The sequence below is a fragment of the Amphiura filiformis genome, chromosome 8 (genome assembly GCF_039555335.1).
Source record: "Amphiura filiformis chromosome 8, Afil_fr2py, whole genome shotgun sequence".
Taxonomy (NCBI): domain Eukaryota; kingdom Metazoa; phylum Echinodermata; class Ophiuroidea; order Amphilepidida; family Amphiuridae; genus Amphiura; species Amphiura filiformis.
Window position 1 is genome coordinate 23,964,749 of NC_092635.1, and position 15,352 is coordinate 23,980,100.

Here is a 15,352-nt window from a genome sequence, read left to right on the forward strand (position 1 = left end):
TCTTGTGTGAGAGTGATCCCCCAAAATAATATAAACATAAATGTTCTTGCTTGAGGAAGGTTGTCAATCTTGGAGCATATGCTTACCATGAGAATTCAATACTGGGGATAAAATTTCACATTACAGTAATTGTTGGGCATTGTTATAAAGCAGCTTTATTATCTATTATGATCAAATTCTCCAATTATGCGTTGTGAAGCAGTTCAGCAAATTTTTGAGGAAAAAAATCTCCAAATGAGCCTTTAAAGTGGGTGTCAAGACGGCAAAGTCTGGTAAGCTCATATAGTCCAACCATCAAAAGCCCCTGAGGCTTCCATACATTTTAAACGAATTTGGGCTTTGATAGCAAGGACATCATCAGCCCCTGGTCAATGTAGGCTCAAATCATCAATATTTCAGGATGATTCTACTCAGCAAAAGATTACATTTGGACATCTTAGACAATACATTACAAAGAAGATTTATTTGTGATGGGTCAGAGGGGGTATGACCTAGTGGTGTTTGCACTCAAATATTGAGATAATAAAGCTGACACAAACAGAAATGGTATGGGTTATATAAAGGAGATTTCTGCCCTGTGTGAATTTTTCTCAGGAGGAAAAAAATGACCATTTTAATATATTATTGGCCTTACCTCAAGAAGTGCAAGATCTATGCAAATATAAATATAAGTACTGCCTTTGTGGAATCATTTCCTATAAGATCAATGTATTAATTGTGTACATCCATATCAAAACGATGCACTTGTCGGCTGCTACATGTGCCTCATTTCACATAATAGCTAGGAATAAATACCAGACTCATCTCAAGTGGAGGTCACTTCAAATCATCTCCAAGTGACATGGTTATGGAATGTTAAGCTGTATCAATAAGCCATGTGACTTGGGGATGATATAAAGTGACCCCCACTTGAAATGAGTCTGGTATTTATTCTCAGTTATTATGTGAAATGAGACACATGTAGCAGCCGACAAGTGCATCCTTTTGATATGGATGTACACAATTAATATCCATGCAATTTTGTAGTTGATGGCTAATTGTGGGAAAATATCCAAAATCTCCCACACCTTTTCCATTGTATGTGGATAAATTATAATTTATATTCAAACTTTTGTATTTGGCTGGGATTCTAAATTCTTTCTCATTGTGGGTGCAGATTTTCAAATGGATTAGTACATTTCAGCTGCTATTGCTACACTGCAAGATCCATGTATGATTGAATATTCTTTTATCAAATACAGCAGATGTAATTTGGGATACATTTTTTAAATTAAATACATGTGCATAGTAAACTACTTTCAAACTAATTCAGATTGTAATAGATTGGCAATCCATTTATATATTTAGACAAATTGGGATATTCAACCAAAATCCATAGACCCCTATGGAAGACATGACCTTCCCACACAGGGGTGTAGATTTCCATTACGTTTTGTTACCTGGAGAGATTTGATCATGTCTCACCTCCTTTTTCAACTAAATCAATAGTGAGGGATCAACATTTAACCACAAATCGCCACAGGCAAAACTCGCCTCTTGGGAACCTAATATCACACAAGGTCATTTTTATGTAACTCATTGACCCATATATACTGCCTCTAGCTATAATGACATCCTTGTGATCTGGTCAACTCATGGACAGATACTGAACCTCAGGAGGGATTTCAATTTTGATCAATTCTCTCCAGGAAGTGAAACGTAATGCAAATGGAGTCACCCATTCAGGTAACCCCATATGAAATTCTTGTCTTCCATAGGGGGGTGCATAGATTTAACTGAATAACCTGATGTCACAAATTAAGTCAATAAAAAATATCTTTATGACAACACAACTATCAAACTCAGGTTCTCCCCACTCCAGCTTATGTCATCATAACTTCATAAGACAGATTGAGCACTGTTAACATTACATGTTGCTAGAAATGATCATGTTAACATACTTTAAATTCATCCATATATCCCTCTGTGTCATCCATCAATCTAAATATCAACGTCTATCTCTCACTGGGGATTTAGTATTGATATCTTGAGCACGATATGTTATGTGATCAAACCAAATGAGAAGCATTATGTCCAAATAATTCAATTTAGATGCGGCCAAAAGTAGTACGCAGTTTGTTTTGAATATTATTGTTTTCAGCAGTATGGAAATTAATGGTCCTATTTCAGGAATACGGATGATCAGTTAAATGTGGCCTCTAAAAGCATAAATAATATGATGAAAGCAGAAAACTAAATTTTACTTGACATACCGTAAAACCCCGTCTACAAGCATACAGTGTGCTTCTGATAAAAGCTACATTAATCCAGTCGCCATTATGGAGTTTGAGCAAATAAATTACGGATCCAAGCATATGCAAACAAGTATTATTTTAAGACCGATCAATTGTAAATTCAGACTTCCGCTCTCCCCATGGTTCATTTGGAATTGGGTAAATGAATCATGAAAGTACTCCGTCCTTCGGAGGGGACGTTAAGCCGTCGGTCCTGTGTGCAGAGAGTCATACCTGTACATGTATCTCGCAGCCAGTTTCGAAAAGAGTAGGGTGTTAACCCCTGACTGTTCCCAAGCCGTCCCGGTTTTCAAATGGACCCCAATGGAAATAAGCTTCAATAGAGGCTTTCTTGGGTTATCCAGGGTTGTCAAAACCCGAACAAATCAAATAAAAATTAAAAAAATGTATTGGTATATTAACGCTTGCTTCGAATTAATTAAGCTTTTATAAAAAACACTATATATGCTTGTAGACGGGGTTTTACGGTATCTATATGACTCTCAATATGACTCTTCACATTGTCGGGTGTACTCATAAAACTTTGTATTCAACATAGATATTATATGACACACTTTAATAGCTGTATTTGATCACCAGTAACATAATGTAGTACCACAATGTGTATCTCAGATAGCAAGGCCAGAATCTTCCAATTTAGTCTGGGTCTAGAAGTGTGGTCAGGAAACAATGTAACAGTTTCCATGGCAAAAAATTGATTAATGGTGGTAATACACTACACTTGGAACTAGGAGGATGCTAATAATTGGTAAAATAAAATTACAAACAGAACATCCCTTATCAAGTTAGCAATGATGCAAAATAGGTTAAAAATAGGTCACAGGATGGAAAGAATGAAATTTTATGCCAAATGACCCCTTTTGTACACTGCTTCCCTCCAATCAGGGCAAATTTCTCAATTACCAGGTTTTTTGTCCCCTCAGAATAACCAAGAGGTTGCATGACATGTCCATCTCTTATTTTGCCATGTACCTTGATCAGGTCCTATCACGAAAAATAAACTGGACTTTTTGTCCAATATTCTCCAATGTTTGGACCTTTTTATTGGATAAAATAGCAAAAAGTGGACCTTCATGGATTTTTTTCCTATGGGGGGATGCTGCCCCCGGCATTCTTAACCAACGCCATGGTTCGAACTCGCAACCCCTCACACCATAGTCGATTCCCTTATCGTTTGAGCTTGACCTTACACTCGACTGTACTCAGTTAGTGTAGATTTGACAGAGGAAACCTTATTTCATATTAGACAGAGCAAACCTTATTCAGGCTGTAAACCTTTTTGGCCGATATATACCATGTGAATATTCTGTTTGGGACTTGTTTAAAAATTCAAACACTCTCACATAAATATTACAACTCTCATGTACAATTGAATATTCATCAAAACAATGTGTGTTTGAACTGCAACCTATAAATCATTTGCTGGGAAGAGAACAGTATTTTTTTTCTTTTGAGCTTAGAAAATGTTGCATGAAAGGGGCCAGACTACTCCCTCCTCCCCTGCACAGCTCTCTTACCAGGCAAGCCAGTTCAATCTGCCAGGCAACCGACAACATTTGCCAAGTACATCTTCTTTTGTCCATTGTCCAGTATATGCCACATGATGGGTCAAAATGATGTACACCACCACTGACCACTGATATGCCACTGGCTACTCATATCGCTTCTATTATTTCAAATTCGTGACAGGAATCTTTTTCCCTCTCAATTGTCAACCATTAATCTATTTAATAATAGATCACTTTTGGCTACTATATTATTTACTTTTTTGAACATTGAAACAGTTTTTTGCTTACTAGAACAGCTATTGACCAATTCTTCAACACATGCAATTTAGAGATTCACATGTTGAATTTTATCGATTTCAAATTTCTTATATGATTCACTATATTAACCCAATTGGGATCAATAAGAAGGCAATGAGCAATAAAACAAAAGCCAAAACAATCAATATACTATGCCATTTGTCCCTAGGGAAACCCAATTAGTGTGGTTTGACATACTTTTCTGCTGAAATACTTCCAATAAACCGCAAATAAATTAAACAAAATGTGCTACAAGCAGCCTGCAGGTTTGCCCATCACAATGTACGTGTTAAGTCATCTGCTAGAAAATTCATCTTCAGGTACATCTCAAGACTTGGAAACTGCTTAGCCTGTGACATTATGGGGTATATATATTAATTGGTAAACCCATGGTGCAGTACTTCACCCCAGGCTCAATGCCCAATTCCTGCTTAGTACATGTCACTATATGGAACGTTTAACGGAAGAAGCTTTCCTGTTTCTGATTTACCAAAACTTGTACATAGGAAGTTTTAAGAGACTAATTCATGAAACACGGTTAATAAGTAGAGTGCAGTATTTCTATTCATAATCCATTAAACTGGGAACAATTATCCTTTTATTAATTGCCTCAGTGTTTTTCTTATATGGCAAAGTTTCCCTCTATAAGGTAAAGTGTTTCCTTTATCAAGGCAAAATGAATCTCTTATATCAAGGCACATGTTCATTCCTATGACTGTCCCTTATAAATATCTGTGAATGGTATGAATTATGTCCCTTGCAGAAAAAAGTGAATCACTTGACTTTGGGCATTCTCTTATCATTCATCCTCAAGTTTAAGGAACCTCGTGCTCCTACATGTCCCTTTATAATTATTACTGACTTTTTAAAGCAGTTACTTGATTCTTTTGATATCAAACACAAACCATATTTTTGAATATGTCAGAAGAGGGACAATTCTTAAAGTGATGCTTACAGGCTCCAAAGCTAATAGGCATGAAAAAGAAATGATTTTGGAGTTTTGTTAAGCCATCTCACTCTCAACTTGAAAATATCACCTTTAATATTGGTAACTAACTATACACTGCTCTAGACAAAATCGCTCAGGGATTCAATGATCTTTTGCTAGTTTCTTCATACATACTGAATACTGATGATAAAATGGAAATTACATCTCCAGAACTTGTAGTTGAAACTGTTTAATTATGAAATGGTTCTACACAATTTTAGCTGCAGATAAAGCTAACATTTGGGTTGTACAGCCTGTCTAAAAAAAATTGTGCAAGTAAAAAAGCTCCCTCTTTGGCAATTAGAAAATACTGTTAAGACATGATGCTTACATCAACGTCAAGCAGGGCCGTAGCAAGCGGGGCGGCCGGGGATGCCATGGCCGCCCCACTTTTTGAGAAATTTGTTTTGTTTTTCTTTGTATCTTAATTTCAATATGGGCATAGATTTGTAATCTGGCCGCTCCATATTTGTGATGGCCGCCCCACATTTTTCGACCTTGCTACGGCCCTGACGTCAAGGGAGTAGTCTTAATTAGCTCTCAAATGCTGTTTGTTCTGTTCAATTTGCTTGTTTTAATCTCTACAAATGTTTAGTTAACAACAAACGGGTAAAATCGCAATTGTGCCACTTTTACTAGGGAAGAGGGCTGTACATGTAAATCGATGATAGCATCAAGTTTTATCAAGAATTCCTTCGTGAAATCAAAAGAATGCATCAATTACACAACAATACAAAATTGTCATTACTGTTTTTACTGTTTTATCATGATACAGGTATAATGATTCTCTTTTCCCACTTAAAACAGATTAAAAGATGAGTAATTATTTCACATTCTGCTGTAAATACATTGATGTGTCAGGCTCATCTATTATCAATGAAAATTGATGGGTACCAATCATTATCATACAGCTTGCACCACATCACACATCAATAACACTAGTCTTGCAATACTACTGATAACCTGTATCTTTCATGGAATTGTCATATCAGCAAAATCGTCATAAAGTGCAATAAATTACTTGATTTTATCAGAATTGTTTGAAATGTTTACAAGAAATACCATGTTGATGAACAAAGCCAGCATTGTGCTGCTAGGTCAATTCTTTGCCAGTGTAGGGGGATCAACCATATGAGAACAGACTCAGAACTTTAATTAATCTCACAACTTTGAAAACTAGGACTTATTTACTGATTTCCTTTGATTTTCATGTTTCACCTATGCTAACCTCATTCTTTTTTCAGGTAGTGTGTCAATCAATACTATAAATTAACTTTTATACAGTCCATCACTCCTAAAACGAATGTATACACAAACTGTCTTTCAATCAATTTCCCAGTTTTATGGACTGCAATTCCGTCTCTGAGACTCCTAGCTATCTCACCTGTAGCAACTCTGCTTTTAAATCTCAACTAAAATCTCACTATATGGGCCATGATGATTAAATTGTATTGATTCCTTTTTTGTATTCTTTTGTATATGCTTTGTGTAGTGTTGGGCTGAGCAGAGAGCACCACGTTTTGTGGTGACAGTGCTCTTTCGTGCCTTCAGTGCTCCCCGGCCACTCAGCAGACCTCAATGTTGTTGTTTTGTTCCAATTTTGTTATTGATTGCCAGATGAATAAAGTAAACAAAATAAAATAATAATGCACCAATCACAACATCTAAACAAATCAAAATCCTATTTTTGCATTATTGTAAGAAGCAAAGGAGTGTTAACATACTCTGCAAGAGATACGGCCAAAACCGGCCCAATTAAGGCAATATATGACATTTTGGTCAATGTTGGAGGAGTTTCTCTATGAACACATCACAGGTACATTGAACTGAATGGGGATTCACATTTGTCATGCTGGGTTTTTGTTTTTCATTTTTCATTTGAAAAAACACCTTTAATACACATGTCTCCATCACTTTAAGCTATTCTTACATATTTTAAACAATTTTACACTTTGATGGAGATCACTGATAGTACCTTCAATACTCCTGACAGTCCTTATGACAGCTTCATGAAACATTCTAAGATAAATATTTTATTTTTAATAACTAAGTGTATTTTAAAGGGAGTTTATGAACTCAAATATTGCACTTGCAGTTCTGTATGTCATGTGGCTCCTGCGTAAGCAGTTTTCCCACAAGTTGACATATTATCTCAAGAATTGTATGTGTTGTTAGGGTGAATATGCACAATATGAGCTTCTTAGAGCCTTTTCAATTAATTTTCACAATGCTCCTGATCATTTAGAAAAAGTCTTTCAAATGTTATTAACAATCATCTTAAAGGTTGGTGGTGAAATTCGTTCACATTCTGTTTTCTATCTTACATTGAGGCCTACTATTAAAACAATCTGTTTCCAAAATGTGAGTTATATTGCTTTCCAGCGATTTTTATTAGACACAAAAAACAATGTCCCATAGGATAGTACATACATACAGTGGTGGCTACCACTTTTTACCACATTTTTGTTTAAAAAATCTAAATGAAACAAATGTTGGGCTTTAAATTTTTTTAATGGACAATAATGAACCATCTTCTCATACTAAAATATCAGTTTTGATCTGGAAGAATAGGGGATACGGCTGTTGATCTTGTCAGAAACCTTTAAGAGCAACTAATTTTCCAGGCTGATGACATTTTTGAATATTAGATGAACCTACACAACTTGACATGACTGTTTATTTCCTAGGTACAAAAACTGGCCACCTTATAATGTAGTTCATAGTAATACCATAACTTTCAAGAATTTTTCAGTATAATTTTTGAATAGCAGCCAAAGCTTTTCATTATCAAAATGCGGGACATTGTGCCCTTCTTTCCGACACAAACCTCATACACTGCCTGCAGATACAAAATATGATAGAATCAACCAAAAATTAGTCAATAATGTATCTGGCAAAATCAATATTCATGTTTTCACTATGTACCATTGCCCATATTACATGCTACATTCAAACTCATTGCCTCTCCAAGTTACACTTGTTGTTCACAAGATATACTTAGTTTTGTGATATGGAACAGAAAACAGGGAATACAAAATAACACATCCGTTGGTTATAAGTAACTCAAAATCAATTTCACCAATAATTGACTCAGTTTGCTAAATCATATCATACGAATAGAGATGATTGTGTAGACCACTTGACATGTGACGTCATTGCCCGGCAGTATGCGTGTGAATTATGGCAATTTCCGTTGTTCTTTACCCTGCAGTGTGCATACGCATCGAAGTTTGCTCAGGGCATGTGCATTTTAAATTGCCCACCACATTTCATATAGTATAAGAAAGCCATTGAACAGTGTAGCGGTTCGTTCAAGCATATCGATAGACCAATCCCTTGCCTTTGTTGATAATGTCAAGTGGTCTATATACAATCTTGTTAATAAACTCACCTTACAATGTGTAGTACTAATTGGTATACCTAAATTAGATGCTACTAGTACTGTGGTTGCTGCTCCTAATTCAACAGAAAACCCACTGTGTAAATAAACAAACAAACAAACAAACAAACAAAAATTAAAGAAAGAGTTTAGAGGTAAAAACAATAAGGGATATATATATACATGCTTGTTCACATTATGACAATCGGCATTGTAACTTCCGGTTTTTGAGAGCAGTTTTGGGACACTTTGACCTCTGACATATCAGGGAAACTGCTGTAAATATTATTCATTCATTAATCATTAATATTTTAGATAATTAATCTATGAAATAATCATGCTTTTATTCTAGTAAACCATTTTAAATAATATTATTTTGTACGCACAAAAAACCAATTTTTTTTGATAGGTCAGAGGCAAAGTGTCCCAAAACTGCAAAAACTGTCCCACAATGCATTGCAAATTTCAATGCCAATTTGGCTTCCATAATCAAAACATAATATATACATTTGTGTTTGTTAACAATGACAAATTATATAAAGACCACACAGTGTGTAGTACACACAAGCCAGTACATTTGAGGCGAGCAGTTTATTTACAGTGAACGATTCATCACTTACTATAACCTATAAGATTACTTGCCGAAGAAGGTTAATTAACATGAGCAATATCTGTTGTGTGTTGTTTGATGGGGTAGCAATAACAAAATTAATACATCAGTTGAATCCATCACTTCATGATGGTTGTATTTAAATATCAAATAATGGCAAAAAAAATGTACAAGTCTGCTTACTTATAGTCATCAATATCCACATAACCTTATTTATGCAAACTATATAGTACAAGTTAAAAAACTAAACTGTCTTTATAAAAAGCAACCATCAAAATAAGGGATCCAATGGGGAGTATTGCAACTTTCAGATATTGTATATATCTTCACTTCTTTTGGTAACTCCAACTCCCTCTCTGCTTTTTGCACAAGTGGGAGGAATGAAGGAAGGAACAAAGCAAGAAGATGAAGAGATCCCCACCCAGGATTTGACCCACCGACCCCTCGGGTACCAATCAGCAGAATGGCTATAGCAAGCTATGCTTGTAAGTATTGCCTGGCCAATGTTTTCATGCGTATAAGTAGGTTGGCAGTATTGCACAATAGGATCATGTGGGGTGCATGGTCTTACATTCGCTTCGTGCTGTATTGTTTTGTAAGGTCTAGCAGTGTTAGGGTTAGTTGAGGCATACTTCTATTGCTTTTTGCTTAAGTGGAAGGAAGGAATGAAGGATTGAAGAAAGAAGATGAAGAGAAAAGTTATTTTTCCTGCCCGGGATTTGACCCACTGACCAGCTATGGCTATAGCAAGCCACGCATGTGAGAGTTGCCAATGCCCGATTAACATTTTCATGCATATATATGTAGTATTGAACAATCGGATCACCTGGGATACATGGTCTTTAAATCACTTTGTGCTGTATTGTTTTACATGGTCTAGCAGCATTAGGGTTAAACCTTAAAGTTGAATTGCGCTCATTCTGCTGTAAACACAAATACTATTTTAAGAGTAGCATAATGGGTCAAGCATAGGAATAAAACAATATTAAATGGTCATCCTTTATATTTGCACATGCTTACAATTCGTATAAAAGCATTTAGACAGGTTTAAGTGGTTTACAGTCTAAAGAATACATTATCAGACATTGTGAACATCTCCACTGTTGCCAATCTATCACAAGTGTTCCTGACTTCACAAAATTTACCGGACCACTTCATTCATGTTGTCATGACGTCAGAACCACTCAAGACGACAGCCAGACATCTCAAACTAGCCCTGCAGCATTCCCTGTTATCGCCACTTGATCGTACATTTTGATCTACAAAAAGCTTATTCAATTTCAAATAAAAAATCTTTTTTAAGCATTTAGTTACAAGAGTTAATTCGTTTAGTGCTGAGACCAAGAGGAAGTGTACCAGTTGATAGTAAGCTGGTTAAAGCATTTACTGCATGATTTCATGTATTGAAAGCCGGAACCATTATTGAACATTTTAAAATGAACATGATGGAACCTAATTTTGCCTTGGAGTTTCACACTTTTAACCGACATTGTGACCCAGTTCATACTTGTTGTGACTGGTAATGCTGTAACCTTAGACTAGAACAGGTTATGTTCAAAATAGAACATCAATGGCCAAATTGAGTTTTGCAGAGTACCAGAATGCCACGAAAAATCATTTTTGGTATTTGTCAAATTTCAAAACTTTCTGATGGGGGAGGTCAGTCCCTGCTGGGAGGACTACTTCCCGAAGGTTACTGCCAGTCTGCCATGAAGTATATAGGGATGTGGGTTTTTTTATAGAAAATCCTTAGACATGGGTAAATGTTTCAATAGAATTCACTAAAAGAGCAAAGTTCAGCTGTTTTTTAGTAAGCATTACCCCTAGAAATGGAATAAGATTTTGAAGCTTGTGAGGTACACGTCTGTCATAAAATAATTCAAGCCCCCCCCGACTGCTTCCTATACATACCCACTGTCACTATATTGGTGGTGTTGCTTCCCTATAGAAATAAACTCTACCATGAGGCAAAAATATGTGGACTAGCTTGCTTGATGACTATGAAACACTGACAAGAAATTAACCATCTTCATTTGTGAGATGCATTGCTCCAAGCTCATGCAAGCTACTTGGCATTTTATAGTTGGCTTTGCTGGTTCTATATTTGGCTTGCTATCCCCATAGCTACTACCATATTATCTTCACACTTGTCAAAAGTAGTTGCCAGAAATAAGTAACTTGTAGCAATTTTAAGGGGAAAACTCATCTGCTACTTTGGTAATAGTGTGCATAAGATATATAGATAAATTGATTTATTGATTTATTGATTGATTGATTGATTGATTGGTTGGTTGGTTGGTTGATTGATTGATTGATTGATTGGTTGACTGATTGATTGATGGATTAATTGATTGATAGATTTGATTTGGCAAATTATAAACACATTAAAAATACATGTACATAATAAATACAAGACAATACGGGCAGATTGACTTAATAGGCTTGGTCTAAAGAGGCTAAATGATGCTACAAAATCAATCTACTTCGGCCAAAACATGGGTCCTTGAAAGTTCATACAGATAAAAAAATATTTTAATATCCAAAATGCAAAATCTGGGTCGGTCAGGCCCAAGAACAGATTTTTGTTTTTCATCCAGAAGAGATTTTTGCTTGTCAGAAGCAGAATTGAAATAGCAATATCTGAAAAGAGTGGTATAAGGAACTGATTCAAAATATAAGTTTCAGAAAATTTGTGAAGATTATAGAACTGATTAACCAAGAAAATGGGTTTCTAGGCCAAATGAATCTATCAATATTTAAATCAGATGTTCCTCATTTTCAGTAGGATTTCAATGGAAAAGGAAGTCTTAAAAATGTATAATATTTTCTAACATTATCAATGAATTCACTTTTCCCTCTGAAGCCAGTTCTACTGAGAACCTTTACCGTGTCCAACATGGGTCAACCTGTTACAGCTCTGTAGAATTGCCCATACTGTTATTTCAGCTCAACAAAGCATGCCAAAATCAATCATTCTAAGTTTGAACCATGTTGCATACTGATAAGCATACAATGTTCCATTTAAGTGCTCGTAAATGGAAACCGCCTGGATACCAGTGAAAGGCGTATTGGTAATGGGTTCGCTGTATTGTCAGTAGAAACACTCTATATGTTAATGCACTTGCAGTTTATACTATTGACTTCATGAATTGTACTTTTGAAAATTTACAGAGACTTTGTATGGTTCTTGAAAAAAAATTACTGTTTGTCAAAATCTAAATTCTCTGGAAAGTACAACTTTTTACAAATTGGGAACTTTATCAAAAAGAAAAAATGCACCTAAACCAAGAACTACTTGTTACTAATAGGTGCAAAAGATTTCAATCTTATTACAATCCAATCAAATTGATAAAATACTTGGTTAATGCAACGTGCAGGTTTTTTATAAACAAAATAATATCCTCTGTATGTAACAAGAACTCTTTATCATGATCTTTGTGGACACCAATAAACCCTCAAATTCCTATTTCATTAGAAGAAAAAAACCAAGATGGACCAAAATCACCACTTCCTATTTGATTTTGTATTATCCATGCACTTCAGTTTCCTTGCAGACTATATTTATTATCATCTCTAACGGAAATCATTAATAATATGCTGCTGGACACAGACAGACCCATAAGGCTCAAGATTCCTCAATCATGGCCGAAATACAATGTATAAAGTGGTTCTATATGATTAGATCAACTAGGGTCAAAGGCTATGCTTTAAAACACAAGAGAATAACAAACAGTATGCATATAGCATTGTCTAATATACGTACCTTGAGGTACGTATTACGGATGGATACAGACAGGTAAGTATAAGTACACTTAAAACTGGTTTTGACCTCAACAAATAATTGCAATTATTGCTACTTTAAGTCGAGGCATTCGGTGCAAATTTTACAACACAGAAATGATAAAATTGCAAGACTTATCAAAGATCTAATGCTAAAATTCCAGACCCACAGAATGTCAACAGGTGTGGCCACACAGTAACATACAAATCAGTCTGCATCTAAACCACCTCAAGCCCATCTCAATTCCCACTTTAATGTGCAAACAATGTTTTGTTTTGTTTTCTCTGTTTTACAAAATTTGCATGCTATCTTTGAAATGAATTTCACAATGTGAAGTTTTACTGTTTTAAAATTCAGTGATATTTCAAGCATGCACCTATGGGAACTCAGTCTAAATTATCATCAAATATCACCAAATCTAAGAAACACACATAAAGTTATCCAATTCCACACCCTACAACACTTTCACTTTTTAACCTGCTTTTCCCAGTTCCACAATGCCACTCTGACATTTTCACTTCAGCAATGAACCAGTTTTGCCAAGTTTCACATTTTGATGCATGGTAAGTGACCCATTTCTAATTATCAACTGCTTAAAGCACCTACAAGTTTGGCTTCCAATTTCAGTCAAATAGGAAGTTGGATATATTAAATTAATATTAACAACAACTTTGTTTTGATGAGGAATGAGTGAACAGCATCCTTTGGTCTTATAATATCCACATTAGTTTTCTTACAGACACATAACTGCTTCTAATGGATATTCTTACAACAGTGCCTGTCCCACAAGGCTGTAATACTTCAATTATCTAAGTTACAACCTGTGAAATCCAAGAGACGTGCAACTACTGACACTACTAATGCCCCAGAAGAAGCTCCTAGATATCCTGCAGCACATGCAAACCTAAATAATAACCAAACACTTCAAAAAATCTGATCGATTTCAATCACTCAACACAATATTGTTAAGAAAATAAAATACTACAATTTTATTGCTCATCCAAAATTTTAATCATTTTGGACTTCTTTGAAAATGAAATCCTAGCTCACTTGTGCAAGTATTAAAAGTTCAATCACTAAACTTATATGGCATGATTTATTTGTTTGTTTGTGGAAACAAACCTGGTCCATAAAAAATCCATGAAGCATGTATACACCTATGCAAAAATCATGCTAGCTTAGCTTATAAAAGCATTCTTGCCCTTATTGTTACAAGCACAGATCCTTTCTTTCCTTGTTAAAAGGAAGAAAATAGAGTAAGAAATAGAAGGAAGCCAAGAAGGCTACTCCCAATAATCAATATAACAATAAACCCCCCCATCCCCCCATCCCCCGGATCTACGCCTATGGTGAACAGCATCCTTTGGTCTTATTATATCCACATTAGTTTTCTTACAGACACATAACTGCCTCAACAGATATTCTTACAACAGTGCCTGTCCCACAAGGCTGTAATACTTCAATTATCTAAGTTACAACCTGTGAAATCCAAGAGACGTGCAACTACTGACACTACTATTATGCCCCAGAAGAAGCTCCTAGATGTCCTGCAGCACATGCAAACCTAAATAATAACCAAACACTTCAAAAAATCTGATCGATTTCAATCACTCAACACAATATTGTTAAGAAAATAAAATACTACAATTTTATTGCTCATCCAAAATTTAAATCATTTTGAACTTCTTTGAAAATGAAATCCTAGCTCACTTGTGCAAGTATTAAAAGTTCAATCACTAAACTTATATGACATGATTTATTTGTTTGTTTGTGGAAACAAACTTGGTCCATGAAAAATCCACATCTACATGTATACCTATGTTAAAATCATGCTAGCTTAGCCTATAAAAGCATGCTTGCCCTTTTTGTTAAAACCACCGATCCTTTCTTTCCTTGTTAAAAGGAAGAAAATAAAGCAAGAAATAGAAGGAAACCAAGAAGGCTACTCCCAATAATCAATATAACAATTTTACTCTTATAGACCTTGGGGAAAGAAATAAGAAACTGGAAATTCTTATCCCGTGCCACTGTTAAACTGTTACTATCATTAATGGCATTGTTAAACAATATGGCATCTCGTAGATGATACTATTACTCTCACAAGTCCCACCCATGCATCATTTAATATCAAAAAACCTTGGAGGATATTTTTCATTGCTAAAAGTAAAATTGCTTTGTAATATTGATTTTGAAACATCAAAGTACAGATGATGCTTGAAACTGATCAGATATTGCCAGCTTAAGATGCATGGAGTGTCCTTGAAAATAAGATTTGATGTAAAGTCACCAACTTTTGAAGAATATTAATGACAATATTATCAATTCACCATCGCACTGAATGATTCATACCTTAGTTATTAGTTTACGCTTGATTTGCGCACCTGTCAGCAACACATGACTTTGTGTTTGATAATTGTAATGGTGGTTCTGAACATAGATTGATTGACCTGACAACAATTGATTTTGATGTCATACTATATACCGTAAATTTACAG

At 35.2% G+C, this 15,352-nt stretch overlaps 1 protein-coding gene across 1 annotated transcript in view; it reads right to left on the reverse strand.

Moving 5' to 3' along the window:
• LOC140158825 (sodium-dependent phosphate transporter 1-B-like) overlaps positions 1-15,352 on the reverse strand; it is a 68,081-nt gene that overhangs the window by 8,672 nt on the left and 44,057 nt on the right. The window contains exon 10 of the mRNA XM_072182055.1: positions 8,479-8,563. Coding sequence (XP_072038156.1) covers positions 8,479-8,563 — 85 coding nt within the window. The remainder of the gene's footprint in view (positions 1-8,478; positions 8,564-15,352) is intronic.